Raw genomic sequence first — 17587 nt, forward strand, 5'->3', positions numbered from 1 at the left:
AGCTGCTTGAAGGGTTTCCTCTGAACAGTGATTTGGAAGGCAATTACACGTATGCCCAGTGGCCACAGCTGTGTGGCAAAGGTGCTGGGATTTGCGTTGGACCCTGAGCAATCTCAGCAGCACATAGACATGCCTCAGGGGTGGAGTGCACCTACAAAGTCTCTTAAGCTTGCTTCTGGATGTCAGGTTAGGGTGAAATGGTTTGCACCCAAATTTGCAGAATGTCAACGTTTCTGCCTCGGAGGAAGTTCTACAGAGTTTTAAGAAAAGCTGAAAGAGTTTTGATGGGGTGAGTCAATGTTCTCAGGGTGGGACCGTGCACGTCCCTGGACTCTGCAAAGTCTTAAGGAGGGGAAAGTGCCTTTTCTGGTGATGAATTGCGCTGTACCACCCCGGGACAGGTGCCAGAACATTTTGTCCAGTTCCTGGTGAAGGGGCCGCTTCCAGGATTCTCCCTCTCTAAATCTCCTCCCCAGATTTTGAATGACATGGTATGTTTCCAATCATAATGGACGCACTGGGGACCAAGCCTGAACTCTCCCTAGAAGTTAAAATGACTCAACTGAGCTCCTCCAACTTTGGGTCCCATTATGAGAAGACAAGAATCACTGGAAAAGACGATCATGCGAAGGAAAGTGGAAGGCGGCAGGGAAAAAGGAAGACCCGACGCGAGATGGATGGATTCTCAGTCAAGGAAGCCACAAGCGCCCTCCGTTTGCAAGACTTGAGCAAGCAGGGCCGGATTAACAATTAGGCCAAGTAGGCACAGGCCTATGGGTCCCCGCAACTTTAGGGGCCCCAGGCTGGCTCCCCCCCCCCCCCATTTTCCTCCCTGCTTGCAGCCCTCCCAGCCTGCACACACAGCCAGCAACTGAGCTGCTCTTTGCCTGATTTGCCTGGTGAGGCTGCTGCTAGCGTTGTCGCCAAGTTTGCCTCTCTCTGCCTCTCCCCTGCAGCTTTGTCAAAAGGGCTTTTGAGAAGGTGCCTGCAGGCTGCAGCTGGGGCCATGGGCGGCAGAGTGGGTGCTTCGACTCTGAGATGATTTGTGAGGGGGCCCCCGAGATTTTGACTGTCTAGGGGCCTCCACAGGGTTTAATCTGGCTCTGTGAGCAAGGCTGTTAAGAGTAGCATTTGGGGAGGTCTTTCATTCATAGAATTGCCATGTTGGAAGTGACCTGATGGCATTGAATGCACACACCTGCATACCTCCTCGCACTTTTTCTGCTTCTGAATTTTATAAACTGTGCTGCGCGAGTGCAGTTTGCTGCATTCGCTTTCTGATTCGTACCTTTAATTCCTATCCCAGTTGTCATCCATTGTGATTTTAATTTTGAACATGTCTTTTTAAAAAACTTTTATACTGCCTTTCCCCACAGCATGTGGGATTGTCATGAAATTCAAGATAGTGAAGAGTCAGGGAGCTCCTTTAAAACTAACAGATTTTATTGCAGCATAAGCTTTTGAGGAACACAGCTCTCTTTGTCAGATGTGTGGGATGAAGAGAGCTGTGTTTCTTGAAAGCTTATGCTGTAACAAAATTTGTTAGTCTTAAAGGTGCTACTGGACTCTACTATATAGCAGCAACAGACTAACATGGCTACTACTCTGGATCTATGAAATTCAAAGGTAAAGGTAGTCCCCTGTACAAGCACCGAGTCGTTACCAACCCATGGGGTGATGTCATATCATGCCTTTTCTTGGCATACTTTTTACGGGGTGATTTGCCATTGCCTTCCCCAATCATCTACACTTTACCCCCAGCGAGCTGGGTACTCATTTTACTGACCTTGGAAGGATGGAAGGCTGAGTCAACCTTGAGCTGGCTACCTGAAACCAGCTTCCACCGGGATCGAACTTAGGTTGTGAGCCGAGCTTGCACTGCAGAACTGCAGCTTACCACTCTGCGCCACGGGGCAGACATCCAAAAAAGGTGACATACAAAAGTGATTCCCAAGAAGTCTCTCATCCAAGCGTTGACTGGTATTAATTTCTGCCAGGTTCATGTATCTGGTGCCTTCGGGCTATAACCTCTGATCCTGTGATAAGCCTGCCTTTAGGGGAACCATCCCCCTCTCAATCTCCCTACAACTAGAAAACTAGCACCCCAGGAAGCTGATTTAAGTAGAATGGGAGAATTTCCTAATTGCAGGAAGCTTCGATCGGTCAGCAGGCCTGTAGCCACAGAGGGGCCTGTGGGGGCACTGCCCCTGACTTCCAGGCAAGGCCCCCTAACTTCCCGGCAAGGGTGCAGTCTGCTTTTTTTCATTTTCTTTTTGCCATGGCTGAGCCGGTGAAGCATCATCAGTGGCAGCCAGAGCCAGGAGAGCTGAGCAGGGCACAGTGCACTGCGGCAGCAAAAGCAACAGGTAGAGAGGAGGGAGGCAGAGGAAGCCATGTGGAATGGGCTGGGGAGAGGGGGACAGATGTAGCTCCTGGATGCAAAGTGCCAGGGTGAGAGAGAGGGAGGTGGAAGGGAACTCTCCCTGCTAGCATGCAAAATGCAGCCCCTTCTTCACTCCAACGTTTTAGGGTTGGCTGCCTCGACTTGACCACAGTCAGAGCCTCCAGCTTTTGCCTCTATCCCAGAAAGCTGAGAAGTGGCAAACCTCGCAGTGGATGGAAAAGGGTGCCCCCTGGCTTTTTAAAGAGCCCCCTGACTTGTAAAATCCTGGCTACGGCCCTGTCTGTCACATTTCTAGCCTGCCTTCCTGCTGAAATTCAAGGCAGCATACGCAGGATTCCAGAGAGTCCTCCCCTAAGTCGCTGTGTCACGTTTGTTCGGACTGTGCCCAGGAACGTCCCAAACTGTGTCTTTTTAGCTTCTCTGAAATGCAAATGTGCAGGTACACTGCAAGAAAGACAGCCTGAGTTATATGTACAGAGAACATAAGAACATAAGAGAAGCCATGTTAGATCAGGCCAATGGCCCATCCAGTCCAACACTCTGTGTCACACAGTGGCAAATTTTAAAATATATATATATATATATATATATATACACACACACACACACACACATACATATACACACACACACACACTGTGGCTAATAGCCACTGATGGACCTGTGCTCCATATTTTTATCTAAACCCCTCTTGAAGGTGGCTATGCTTGTGGCCGCTACCACCTCCTGTGGCAGTGAATTCCACATGTTAATCACCCTTTGGGTGAAGAAGTACTTCCTTTTATCCGTTTTAACCTGTCTGCTCAGCAATTTCATCGAATGCCCACGAGTTCTTGTATTGTGAGAAAGAGAGAAAAGTACTTCTTTCTCTACTTTCTCCATCCCATGCATTATCTTGTAAACCTCTATCATGTCACCCCGCAGTCAACGTTTCTCCAAGCTAAAGAGTCCCAAGCGTTTCAACCTTTTCTTCATAGGGAAAGTGTTCCAGCCCTTTAATCATTCTAGTTGCCCTTTTCTGGACTTTCTCCAATGCTATAATATCCTTTTTGAGGTGCGGCGACCAGAACTGCACGCAGTACTCCAAATGAGACCGCACCATCGATTTATACAGGGGCATTATGATACTGGCTGATTTGTTTTCAATTCCCTTCCTAATAATTCCCAGCATGACGTTGGCCTTTTTTATTGCAAACGCACACTGTCTTGACAGTGTGAAGATTCTTTGACTGTGGCATTCCACCAGTCTGTGGGAACATATTGGAGCGCTGGTAAAACACGCAAAAAGAATCTTGATGCAATCATGTGCGCAAAAACAAGACCCATGACTGAATGTTTAATGATTCTGTGCTTTAAAAAGCAAACTCTTTGCATGCAGAAATCTGTTTTCCTTGGAATGCTAGCTTTCCAGGGTGTCGGCTCCCCCGTTCAACTTGTATTCCCCCCTTGCCTATGTTTAAAAATGGTAAAGGACCAAGCACCAGTTGTTTTTGACTCTGGGGTGACGTTGCTTTCACAACGTTTTCACGGCAGACTTTTTACGGGGTGGTTTGCCATTGCCTTCCCCAGTCATCTACACTCCCCCCAGCAAGCTGGATACTCATTTTACCGACCTCGGAAGGATGGAAGGCTGAGTCAACCTGGAGCCAGCTACCCGAACCAGCTTCCGCTGGGATCGAGCTCAGGTTGTGAGCAGAGGGCTCTGACTGCAGTACTGCAACCTTACTGCTCTGCGCCACGGGGCTACCTTTAAAAATGGTACAGTCCTTGAAATGCTATGAGCTGCCTCAGTGTATAACTCCCTTTGCATTTTCTTCCGCAGGGCCTTCCTTCTCCGGAGCAGCCATTTGTATCTCAATGGACAAATCTCTCTGGGTTGCCTTTTGTCTGGCTACCGCTCTGCTCTTCCTTGACAAATCCAACCAAGCAGGTGAGATGTGAGAGGCTTTCTTTGAAGTTGTGTGCAGGAACTTCAGAGTCTGTAAGTGGCAACAATGGAAAATTCTAGAACTCCAGCATCACATGGGTCTTTGCTATCCTGCAGTGGGCAGTTGGGTATATTTTGCATGGTGGATAAAATATTATGTAATAACCAAAAGAACGAACTCTTTTAAAAAAAAAATTGGGGTATTTTCTGTATTTTTATGTGCGTGTGTATGTGTGTGCACATGTGCTTTTTCACTGGAAGTCATGGTGGCTTCTCATGATTGATCCCTTTTGGGGACAAGGAGGATATTCAGAGAGCTAGATAAAGCCTGCCTTTGCCTCCAAGCTCTGGTATTCCTTGGAGGTCTCCCATTTAAGTACTTGCCAGAGCCAGCTCTGCTTAGCTTTTAAGATCTGATGAGATTGGGCTTGTCTGGGCTATCCAAGTCAGGGCCAAATGAACACCGTTTTGACTTTTTCACAGTTGGGGAGGTGGGTAGAGTTTGAAGTGTTATAAAATTATAGGGGTGTTACATAGACACCCCCCCCACAATTCCATCTAGAATATAAGATTAACAAACTTTAACCTGAAGTGAAGGTGGGGTTGGCATTGAAAGAGGATGTGTTAGCTTAGGACACTTCCTTACACAGTAGCTCAGAGTTTCCCTTAAAGGAAGCTTGCCTGCATTTATCGGCTTAGGTTTTGCAAAGTTAGGCTATTTTGCTTGCAAAGGAACAATTGTCAAAAGAGGTTTTTCTCAGAGTCTAGTGAAGGGGGGTCTTGAAAAGATTTGCAGTGTTGTTTTTGTTTTGTTTTTTAAAAACCTGCCTCATTCGAACTTTGAAAAAAGAGAGACAAAATGGGGAATTCAGCTTAAGATCAGACCAGTCCAGCATAGCTGGCATCGGTTGCTTTGTTAAAGTTAAAGCTTGCTTTGTTCCCCTGATGCTGTGGAGGTTCTTGGAGCCTGCCGTGTCATTTCCCCCACGGAGAAGCCCTCCCGCCCTCCCTCTGTTCCTTGCCTCTCTCACCCCAGAGGCCACGGCTGTTCTAAAATCAGAAAACAATAAGCCCCGCTGTTGTGATTGGTAGCCATTGCCAAGATTTTTCAACACAGGAAAAGGAATGTTGGCAGATTGTCATGTTGGGGAAGGAGGAAACCAGGAGTTCTTCAGCCACGGTTTGCCTTGGTGGTTCCTGCACACCTCTCTGATGCTTTTGAACATAAACCACGTGTCAGAAGTGGGCAGAATGACACGAGAAAGGTCCCAAAAGCCTGTGAGTTCCCCTGGCTCGTAGGGTTGCCAACTCCAAATGGGGAAACTCCTGAGAATCTGGGGGTAGAACCTCTGGAGGGTAAGGTTTGGGAGGATCAAATGCAGCCATTTTATCCAGGGAAACTGATCTCTGATTGTCTAGAATTCAGTTGTGATCAGTGTGCCCTCTAAGCTGCAGTCTTATGAGCAAAAATTCTACCTTGTGAGCTGCTGGTATTAAAGTGTCTTCCCTTGTCTCAGGAGAACAAGTTGGGGCTGAAATCCTATGAAGTGTAACCTCTGTCAGCTCTCAAGTTTCTCTGAGGAGTCTTCCCTGGGAACCTCCACATTTCCATGTGATTCCTCTGTCGGTTGCTGGCCTATTTGGAGCTAGCCACTACATTGGGGTGAATGCCAGCTTTCCTCTCCCATTTGCATGTGGGGTGGGTTTTTAATGTTCTCCCTGAAGGGTGCAGAACACTTGGAATAATCCCAGGTGCCTTGTATCACTTCCAGTTTGGTAGAGACCATTTCTGGTTAGGCCAAAGAGAGTGAGGTGCCAGCGAGTGCGTGGTTAGTTGCGAGTTCTCCCCTGCACATAGGGTTGCCAGGTCCAATTCAAGAAATATCTGGGGACTTTGGGGGTGGAGTCAGGAGACTTTGGGGGTGGAGCCAGGAGACACTGGGGTGGAGCCAGAAGCAAGGTTGTGACAAGCATAATTGAACTCCAAAGGGAGTTCTGGCCATCACATTTAAAAGACTGCACACCTTTTAAATGCCTCCCCTCCATTGGAAATAATGAGGGGCACCTTCTTTTGGGGCTCAAATAATGAAGGGCACCTTCTTTTGGGGCTCATAGAATTGGACTCCCTGGTCCAATCTTTTTGAAATTTGGAGGGTGTTTTGAGGAGTTGTGCTGAAAATTTGGTGTCTTTACCTCAAAAAACAGTTCTCCCCAGAGCCCCAGATACCCACAGATTAATTCTCCATTTTACCCTATGGACATCAGTTTCCACAGGGAATAATGGAGTGCCCAGCAAACATTTCCCTCCCCACCTCCACTTTCTGATGACCCTGAAGCAGGGGGAGGGCCTCCAAATCAGGGGATTCCCCTGCCCTCACCTGAGGATTGGCAACTCTACCTGCACAGCCATGTCACACTAAGTTCCTGTGGAACTTATTGCCACACAGTTCTGTTGTCTCACGTAAAGGGACTTTGAGGGGGTTTTTTAAAGAGACAAATACAGGGGGTTTTTTTCTGAAGGAGGCTGCCAGACATGATAGCCAAGGTTCGTCTTCCATTGTGAGAGATCATACATCTGGAGTTTCCATTGAAACTTCGCCTCTGCTGAAGTGAATTGATGGGTTTCTCCTCAGAAAAAAAGACTGGGAGGAATGTTGAGCGTGGATGCAAGACTTTCAGTGAGATTAGTGACATTTCTGAGAGTAGCTTCCTATATTTACGTTGTATTAAAATCAGTCAATTTTTACCACCAGTTCACCTGTCCTCAGGGCAGACTGCAGCACTGAGAACAAAATTCCATAACATGATTTGGCTTGCGAAGTTCCTCCTCAGACCAAGTGCAAAGTGTCTGATATCCTCATAGAATAAAGCAGACTGGGAATTGATCTTTGAGCAAAAAGGATGCTTATGATTTTTTTTTTTTTGCAATATGAAAGAATGCTGGAAACACAGAATGATAGGGGGTGGGAACCCAGGAACTTCTGATTTTTTTTTAATTAAGTCAAATGGTTCTTTGTCAGTGGGATGTCAAACCAGCCTTTGTGAAGCCTTCAGTCTCTTATTTCCTGCTCTTTCCCTCATCTTCTTCTTGTTTTCCCCACTAATTTTTGAGGGGATAATTTAAGGGTTGCCAACTCTGTGTTGGAACATACCTGGAGATTTTGGGGGTGGGTCCAGGAGGGCAGGGTTTGGGGAGGGGAGGGGCCTCAGCATGGCACAATGCCATAGAGTCCACCCTTCCAAGCAGCCATTTTCTCCAGGGGAGCTGATCTCTGCCAGCTGGAGATCAGTTGTAAAAGCAAGGAAGCTCCCGGCCCCACCTGGAGACTGGCAACCCTAGCTCACAGGGTAGCTGTGTTGGTCTGTAACAAAACAGAGTTGAGTCCAGCAGCAAGTTTTTCCAGGTATAAGCTTTCAAGACTCAAAGCTGCTCTTTGATTCTTGAAAACTTATATTGTGAAAATCTGGTTGACCTCTAAGGTGCTATTGGACTCAAATCTAACTGTCTTACTGGGGACAGTAGCCATATGCATAACATTCTTAGGGGAAATGCAAAGACTTTTGTGAAGAGCGAAATTTCTCAGTGAGCTTTTCTCCACCTCTACCTCAAACAAGTGGGAACAGACGCCTTCATGAGGGATCTCCCTGAGGCATCTGACTGAGAACTGTGACATAGCGCAGCCAATTTGTGTCATCAAGACTGTAGTTTGGCCCAAGGATGGCTTTCCCAGCCTCAGGCCTTGAGGCCTGTTCAGGATTTCAGCCTCATACGCTGAACCATCCATGGTTGTTATCACCCCTCGTGGCCTCTTTCTTCACAGAACTTGTTCAGGGACTCGAACAAAAAAGATCAGCGTCGGATTTGGGTGCTGTACAAATGTCGCTGCCACGAACTTTGGGCTACTGCTACCGCTTGATTATTTATGGCCCCTTTCAGGAGACTTGGGTGGTTGTGTGCCTCTTTTTTTTTTTTTTAAAGAAAGTTTGGAGGCATCTCTTACAATGGCGCTTTGAGCAGCCCCCGTACTGTGCTCCACAGTGGGGGGGTGTCGAAGTCTTCAATAACGCCACTTGTTCCCTTCCAAGGCTCCCGCGCAGGTCTTTAAAAAGGAGGCCGAAGGAACTCCCGCTGGCTCGAACGAGGAGACGTTGAAAGGGAACAAGAGGGTTCTTTTGAGGCGTCCTCCAGCTCCCAGGGAGAGCTGCTGTGGAGAGGGTAAAAGCCCTTTTTGTTGAGGGATAATATAGAGTTTAGCCCAAGACAGAAGAGGCAAAATTGATGAACCTTTTTTTATAAACAGTATAAAAAAAAGAGAGAGAAAGTTCTCTCAGCCAAGATCCAGGAATTTCCTTCGCATGGTTTCCGCTAAGCAAGCTGATATTTTGATTCTCCTTGACAAACACACACAAACCTTCCCCCCCCCCCCCCCCCAGAAAGCAATAATACAGGTTACTGTATGTAGCCCAAAGACGTGTGACTACGTCCATAAGAACATAAGAGAAGCCATGTTAGATCAGGCCAACGGCCCATCCAGTCCAACACTCTGTGTCACACAGTGGCCAAAAAAAATTATATATATATATACACACACTGTGGCTAATAGCCACTGATGGACCTCTGCTCCATATTTTTATCTAAACCCCTCTTGAAGGTGGCTATGCTTGTGGCCGCCACCACCTTAGGAGCCGTCCCAACTTAGGAGAGATGGTAGGTACGGAAGAAAGACTATTTAATTTAGTTTGGCCCTATCTAAGGCTCCCAAGGCTGCTCTTAGCTATTACAAAAGTTAAACATTGAAATTAAAATAATCAAAGATGCCACAGTAAAAAAACACACCACAGAAAAGTGGAACACAGGGCCCTTCAACGGACATCAATCAATCTGTCCAAAGATCTTCTGGAGCAGAAATGTTTTTCAGTTCTTTCAATTAAGGACTAAAGAAAAGATGCCAGACTCAACTCCTGGGGGAGGTAGTTCCATAAATTGGGGGGCAGCTGCAGAAAAAGAGATCCCAGAAGACTTTGCCAATTTTACCTCAGACAAGGCAGGTTCACACGGGTGGAAGCCCTGTTCATCGTCTTAGATTTGAGCTGGTTGGTTGATACAGGAGGAAGAAAGCCTTCAGGTTCCAAACCATTTCGTTCTTTAAAGGCCCAAATCCGCACTTTTATTTGACTCTACAAGCCAGTGGAAACCAAGTGGAAGCCAACACAGTTGTAACAGAACTCACTGAATGTGTTAACTGTGGGGCTGTTCTGATACTTCTGACCCATCTTGCAGGACTGGAACTGACATTTCTGATCCATCTTCAAGGGCTGCCCCACACAGATCACATTGCAGTGGTCTAGTCTGGATATTACCAAGACTGTAATCAGATCAGCTTTCTAAAGGAATGATTCTTCCGGCCTTTAGATAGACAATTATGTACACTGTACACATGCATCTTTTTAAAAAAATGCATTTATGTATTTAGATATTTATCCTCAACTATTCTCTTCAATGGAGATTCAAAACAGCCTACATTGTTCTGTCCTTCACTATATTTATCCGTACAGCAAACTTGTGAGGTAGGTTGGGTGGAGAGAGAAAGTTGCTGAGCCGAGGTCACCCAGTGAACATCCATGACAGAGTGTGAGTCCGAACTTTGGTCTTCCAGATCCTAGTATGACGCTCTGACCCCTATGCTATAGAACCCGGGAATGGCAAGAAAGTGACCACACAATAGTGTTTGCAAAGTTCTAATAACGCACTGATGTTTGTATTTTCAGATGCTGCGGAGAATGGGGATTATATCAGCAAGGTATGTAGCCATTTCTTCTTGCATATTTGCTGAGTCTGGAGTTACAATTAATTTTGGATTGGTTGTATTTTTGGTGAGCAAACACAGGAGTGAAAAAAACATTTGGACACAGCAATAACCAGAACAAGAAAAGCCAAAAGAAATTGATGCAATGGGAAAAATAATTTATTCAGCTTCATTACACCTACATGTTTCACTTATGCTTCATAAGAACATCAGAAGAGCTCTGTTGGATCAGATCAGTGGTCCACCTAATCCAGCATCCTGGCCCACAAAGTGGCCAGCCAGTTCCTCTGGAAAGCCAACAACAGGGCAGAGAGGTTGAGGCCTTCATAAGAACATCAGAAGAGCCCTGCTGGGTCAGACCAGTGGTCTATCTAGTCCAGCATCCTGTCGCACACAGTGGCCAACCAGTTCCTCTGGAGGGCCAACCACAGGGCAGAGAGACCGAGGCCTTCATAAGAACATCAGAAGAGCCCTGCTGGATCAGACCAGTGGTCTATCTAGTCCAGCATCCTGTCTCACACAGAGGCCAACCAGATCCTCTTGTGGGCCAACAACAGGGCATAGAAGGTGGTACGTATTGACCTATTCAATATCAATTTCCTTACAGGTCCCTTTTGTCAGGGCTTTTTTTGTAGCAGGAACTCCTTTGCATATTAGGCCACACCCCCTGATGTAGCCAATCCTCTTGGAGCTTACAGTAGGCCCTGTGCTAAGAGCTGTAAGCTCCAAAAAAAGCCCTAGGTATTATAAAAACACATGGTTTTAGAATCATCATTCTTGAACTCAGTCAGAGTTGCATATGGAAAACCAGGGCTTTTTTTTTTAAGCAGGAAAGCACAGGAAAGCAGTTCTGGCCGGCTTGGTGTCAGGGGCGTGGCTTGATATGCACATTATTTCCTGCTGGGTTTTTTTACATGTGGAATGGTGGTGATGTCAGCAGGTGTGGTCTAATGCAAATGAGTTCCTGCTGGGCTTTTTCCTACAAAAAAAGCCCTGTGGAAAACCCTTAAGAATATATTGTTTCTTGTCAGTAAGATCAGTGAAGGTTTTCATACTCAGCTACCACCATGTTTTATCTGTGTCTATCATTTTTTATATATTTTAACAGATCAGCTTGATGAAGCATAGCCGAAATGCTTAAATGGTCAGATTGAATTTATTATTTTTCCCACTGCACTTCCCATCTCCCCCTGTATTGGTGCGCCAAGTCCTGGGTTGTGAGGGAGACCCTCTGCTTGCATGCAGATATACTCATGAACCTGCATGTGTACCTGCATGCAAGTCCATTTCCCACCAGCAGAGGGAGTACAAACGAATATGTGCAGTCTTGTAAAAGTTTAACAAAGTTTTTGAGTCTAGTGGCACCTAAAGGTGTAAGTTTGTGTGTACATGCACAGTTATTCAAAACATTCCATGCAGTTTAATGTGGTGAAGATAGATTCGGGTGGGTGGCCGTGTTGGTTTAAAGCAGTTTGGGTCCAGTAGCGCCTTTATGACCGACAAAGTTTTATTCCAGGTGTGTGCACACGAAAGCTTATACCTTGAATAAAACTTTGTTGGTCTTCAAGGTGCCACTGGACTCAAACTTTGTTCTGCTGCTTCAGACCAACATGGCTGCCCACTTGAATCTATTGTGTAACGTTTGTTATCTTAAAGGTCGGCGTGATCTGAAATTTCTTATCATTGCCATTCTGTATTGTTTGATTTTGCTGCTTCTTTGCATGAATCAAACCTGTGATTCTTTTGTGTCTTGTCATTTTGGGCTTATTTGGAAAGGGATTGGAAATAAAAATGGCTGAAATGGCGGGGTGACATGATAGAGGTTTACAAGATTATGCATGGGATGGAGAAGGTAGAGAAAGAAGTACTTTTCTCCCTTTCTCACAATACAAGAACTCGTGGGCATTCAATGAAATTGCTGAGCAGTCAGGTTAGAACGGATAAAAGGAGGTTCTTCTTCACCCAAAGGGTGATTAACATGTGGAATTCACTGCCATAGGAGGTGGCAGCGGCTACAAGCCTAGCCAACTTCAAGAGCGGGTTAGATAAAAATATGGAGCAGAGGTCCATCAGTGGCTATTAGCCACAGTGTGTGTGTGTGTATGTGTGTGTATATATATAAATTTTTGGCCACTGTGTGACACAGAGTGTTGGACTGGATGGGCCATTGGCCTGATCCAACATGGCTTCTCTTATGTTCTTATGTTCTTAAATTCTAATGCCCCTATATAGATCCATGGTGCGGCCTTGTTTGAAATACTGTGTACATTGGTGGGCATTATATCTCATAAGATTACAGAGCTGGAAAAAGTACAGGGCATCCAGTGAAGCTGATGGGCAGTGAATTAGAGAACAGAGAAAAAGAAATACTTCCTTACACAGCGAGCATTTAAAATGTAGAATTTGCTGTCAGACGCTGTAAAAAGGTCAAGGTAGTCCCCTGTGCAAGCACCAGTCGTTTCCAACTCTGGAGAGACGTCGCATCACAACATTTTCACAGCAGACTTTTTTTACGGGGTGATTTGCCATTGCCTTCTCCAGTCATCTACATTTTCCCTCCAGCAAGCTGGGTACTCATTTTACCAACCTCGGAAAGATGGAAGGCTGAGTCAACCTTGAGCCGGCTGCCTGAACCCAGCTTCCAAACTCAGGTCTTGGACTGCAGTACTGCAGCTTACCACTCTGTGCCACAGGGCTAGACAGCATTAAAAGGGGCAGATTTATGGAGGAGAGAGGTCTATCAGTGGCTACTAGCTATGGTGACTGAGGGGAACCTCCACATTCAGAGGCACTCAGCCTCTGAAGACCAATGCCAGGAGGCAACATCAGGGCAAGACTTCTGCCTCTACACCCTTTTGTTCAACCTCCAGAGGAACTGGCTGTCTGCTGTGTGAGGCAGGGATGCTGGACTACATGGACCACAGATCTGATCCAGCAGGGCTCTTCCGATGTTCTTATGCTCCTTATTTTCTCACCTCAAGTATTTCCCATAAAGTGCATTCCTTTGTGCTCTAAAAAAAATCAGCATTGTACCATACATGTAGAAATGATACACATAATTCATCTAAACTCCATATCAAATGCATGGAAAGATACTGTATGCACACACACAAGAAGAAGAAGAAGAAGATATTGGATTTATATCCCGCCCTCCACTCCGAAGAGTCTCAGAGCGGCTCACAATCTCCTTTACCTTCCTCCCCCACAACAGACACCCTGTGAGGTAGATGAAGATATTGGATTTATATCCCGCCCTCCACTCCGAAGAGTCTCAGAGCGGCTCACAATCTTCTTTACCTTCCTCCCCCACAACAGACACCCTGTGAGGTGGGTGGGGCTGGAGAGGGCTCTCACAGCAGCTGCCCTTTCAAGGACAACCTCTGCCAGGGCTATGGCTGACCCAGGCCATTCCAGCAGGTGCAAGTGGAGGAGTGGGGAATCAAACCCGGTTCTCCCAGCTAAGAGTCCGCTCACTTAACCACTACACCAAACTGGCTCTCAACAGAAGCACATCTTTAAAAAAACAGCCCAAAATGGAAGATTGGATCCATTGGGTAAAATAATAAATGAATATTTTAAAAGAAATAAAATAAGGAGTATTTGTTCATCTGTAGAAAAAGATAACACTGTAAAATGGCTTACATTCTACAGGTGCTTTGGAACAGTGGTGTGTGTGTGTGTGAGAGAGAGAGAGAGAAAGAGAATTTTAAAAGCTACACACGCATACCATTTATGCTTCACTGTGTCCTTTCAAAGGTGCTACAGAGAAGGTCTCTCTCTTCCTCCTGCTATCTCTCTCTCCTTGCTTCCTTCTGAACCTCCTGGAATCTCTCCCTTAATGAGGCCTTAATTGGTATCCAGCTGTTTCCCTTTTGCCGCACAAATGGATCATTTTGAAAGAACTTGTATGCCAAGGCAGGGCCAATGTGATTTCTAAAAGCAGTTTCCATTTGAGTGGTTTGTGTTGGCAACATGAGTTAAGCTGAAAAGATCACATTTAATTAGGGAAACAATGAAGAGCCAAGGATGAGGGAGGAGATGGCGGGAGGGGGGGGGACTTGTAGGAAACCCAGGTTGCCAGCCTCCAGATAGATCCTGGAGATCTGCTGTTTTTACAACTGATCTCTGTACTACCAAGATCAATTCCCCCGGAGAAAATGGCTGCTACGGAGGATGGACTCTATGGCACTGTATCCCAAGGAGGTCCCTCCCCTCTCCAAGCCCTGCTCTCCTTAGGCTCCACCCCCAAATCTCCAGGTATTTCCTCTAGGGTTGCCAGCCTCCAGGTGGTGCCTGGAGATCTTCTGCTTTCGCAAGTGATCTTCAGCTGACGGAGATCAGCTCCCCTGGAGAAAATGGCTGCTTTGAAGGGTGGACTCTGTGGCACTGGACCATGCTGAGGCCTAGGGTTGCCAAGTCCAATTCAAGAAATATCTGGGGACTTTGGGGGTGGAGCCAGGAGACTTTGGAAGTGGAGCCAAGATCAAGGCTGTGACAAGCATAATTGAACTCCAAAGGGAGTTCTGGCCATCACATTTAAAGGGACGGCGCACCTTTTCAATTCCTTCCTTCCATAGGAAATAATGAAGGATAGGGGCACTTTCTTTGGGGGCTCATAGAATTGGACCCCCTGGTCCAATATTTTTGAAACTTGGGGGGTATTTTGGGGAGAGGCACTAGATGCTATACTAAAAATTTGGTGCCTCTACCCCAAAAAACAGCCCCCCCCCAGAGCCCCAGATACCCACAGATCAATTCTCCATGATTTTCTATGGGAATAAATCTCCCTAGGGAATAATAGAGTTCCCAGTAGACATTTCCCTCCCCTCCCCCCGCTTTCTGATGACCCTGAAGTGGGGGGAGGGTCTCCAAACCGGGGGATCCCCTGCCCCCACCTGGGGATTGGCAACCCTACTGAGGCCCCTCCCTTCCCCAAACCCCGCCCTCTCCTGGATCCACCTCCAAAGTCTCCAGGTATTTTCCAACACAGACCTGGCACCCCTAATTTCCCATCCCTGAGCTGGCAAACCAGAGAGAGATTCCAGCAGTAGGCACCTAGGTGCAAGAGCGATACCTACAGTAGCTAATGCGGCAGGCCTACAGTAACTAACGCGTGAGGAACTGCTGCTGCTTTGCCGCTGAATACTATCCTCTACCTGTATGACACCCAATAGAGCTATACAGAGAATTAGGAGCTAAAACAAAGCTGGACCGCCTTTGTAAGAAATTTTATAGCACCATTTTAAAGTTTTAAATTATAAATTGTTTACATGTGTTGATTTTATAATCATAAAGTACTGTTGTTATTGTATTATGACTGTGAGCCGCCCAGAGTCCGTATATGGAGTGGGTGGCATACAAATTTAAGGTAAATAAATAAAAAAATAAATACAAAGCAATCCTGACTTAATAATAATACCAGTCTGAGTAGACAATACTGACTTTGATGGACCGGGGGGTCTAATTCAGTATAAGGCAGCTTCATATGTTCTTATGGGGAGGTGATCTCTTCGGTCTGCGGTGGGAAATTTGCATCTGGAGCGGGGAGGGCAATGGGAGATCTGGTGCCAGCCCTATCAGTGCCCCAGGTGAACTGAATATGTGCCGCCAAATATTTCCCATAATCCTCTGCAAATGTCCAAGGCAGATGTTCAGGGGTTCTTTAGCAGGCAAGTCAATGTGGAATGTTTCCTGGAAGTGGGAAGTTTTTTGTTTCAAAAAGAAGCCCTGCTTCTGGGTGTGTTTGCGACCAGCTATCAGCATTCATGCACAGATCTCCCTGGCATGTCTCTTTTACTACTGCTGACTCCGTTAGATGTTTTTGCCCACAGGATGCCGATTCTGTTCGAGGAGGCGGGAAAGACTTGCCGATGTTGTACGTCACAACCATCTTGGTAAGGCGATTCAGCACTTCTCGGCTCATAAATGAATCATCAAGGCAGGAAGTAGATCAGGGGCACACAAGACAGGGCCTTTTTAGTGGCCGCCCCACAATGATGGAAGACTCTCCCCAGGGAGGTGCACGTGGCCCCCTCACTTTTGATCTTTAGGAGGCAGCTGAGGATTTGTTTTCTTTAAATTTGATTGAAGTGGTTCTAAATTTTGGCTTTATGTATTTTGATGTAATCAGTCTTATGCATTTTATTGCTATTATAAGGCTTGAACTCTGTAAAGAAGAAAAGCAGATAATAAATGTTTTAAATAAAGAAGTATATCGGGCTAGGTGGGCCAAAGATCTGACTTAACATAAGGCAACACCAGGGCTTTTTTTGAGCAGGAATGCACAGGAATGCAGTTCCTGCTGGCTTGGTATCAGGGTGTGTGGCCTAATATGCAGATGAGTTCCTGCTGGGCTTTTTCTACAAAAAAGCCATGTGCGAAACAATGGTGATATCAGGGGGTGTGGCCCAATATGCAAATGAGTTCCTGCTGGGCTATTTCTACAACACCCCCTGGGCAACACTGTACAATAATGCATATAGTTTGTTGCATTAGGACCATTTGTAGGTGTGAACGTGCTCTTTTAGTGAGGTTCCATTGCCTTCTCCATAGGAAGACCCCTATGTGATGGCCAGCGGCACTGAACTGGAGGGCTACTGCATTGACCTTCTGCAGAAGCTGTCTGAAATGCTTCACTTCAGGTACAAGGTGGGCATTGTGAAGGATGGGAAATATGGCACGTTGAACACCAACGGGAATTGGACCGGGATGATTGGCGAGATCGTGAGGAAGGTGAGCTGTCTCTTAAACATGGTTCCTCAAATGATGAAATGTGGACTTGCCTGTAGGAACATTATCTGTGGAGACGTTTCTTGTGTGAATTCCTCCTGGCTTCTAGGGAGTTCCAAATTAGCTAGTCTTATTACTGATGCATTGGGAATTCTCTCTTTTTTTTCCATTTTTTTTTAAACTGAATTTTTTACATAGTCCTATACAGGTGTGGCTCATAGCTGTAGCCACGGTGGGGCCCAGGAGGGGCACGGCCCCACCTTTCGAACCCCTCCTCCAACTATGTGGCCCCTCCATTCAGTCCTGCTCACCACCGTGCATTTCTTTTGCCTCGGAGCAGCACCGTGCTGAGCAAATTTTGCCCAATGCTCTTGCTGCTGCTCGGATTCAGCAGCACTTTCTTCCTGTTTGCAAAGCATGCAGGAAGGGAGGGAGGCTATCCAGTCAACAAGCGGCTCCAGCAAGACTTCCTCCAATCAAAGGTTGGCTGGCTTCTGTGACCTGCCTACAAACAAAGGCTGTTGCTGCCGGCAAGACACACCTCCCTCCATGCAAACACAGGGTGTTGAGCTCTAAGCCAGCAAGCAAGCACCTTTTGCCTTTGCTGTCTCTCCTCCTGAATCTACAACTTTCCCAACGTACTTTTCCCAAATGTACTTTCCCAACCTCCAGGACTAGATTGACAGGGGGAAAGGTACTTTGCCAGCCTCCAGGACAGGA

At 46.4% G+C, this 17587-nt stretch overlaps 1 protein-coding gene across 2 annotated transcripts in view; it reads left to right on the forward strand.

Annotated features, from left to right (window-relative positions):
- The window catches only part of LOC132586966 (probable glutamate receptor), a 44632-nt gene that overhangs the window by 8956 nt on the left and 18089 nt on the right, over nucleotides 1–17587 (forward strand). For both annotated transcript variants that reach the window (XM_060259135.1, XM_060259134.1), the window contains exons 2-5: nucleotides 4227–4334; nucleotides 10101–10132; nucleotides 15970–16032; nucleotides 16691–16870. In XM_060259135.1, coding sequence (XP_060115118.1) covers nucleotides 4262–4334; nucleotides 10101–10132; nucleotides 15970–16032; nucleotides 16691–16870 — 348 coding nt within the window. In that variant the 5' untranslated portion in view covers nucleotides 4227–4261. The remainder of the gene's footprint in view (nucleotides 1–4226; nucleotides 4335–10100; nucleotides 10133–15969; nucleotides 16033–16690; nucleotides 16871–17587) is intronic.

The sequence above is a fragment of the Heteronotia binoei genome, chromosome 18, assembly GCF_032191835.1.
Source record: "Heteronotia binoei isolate CCM8104 ecotype False Entrance Well chromosome 18, APGP_CSIRO_Hbin_v1, whole genome shotgun sequence".
Taxonomy (NCBI): Eukaryota; Metazoa; Chordata; class Lepidosauria; order Squamata; family Gekkonidae; genus Heteronotia; species Heteronotia binoei.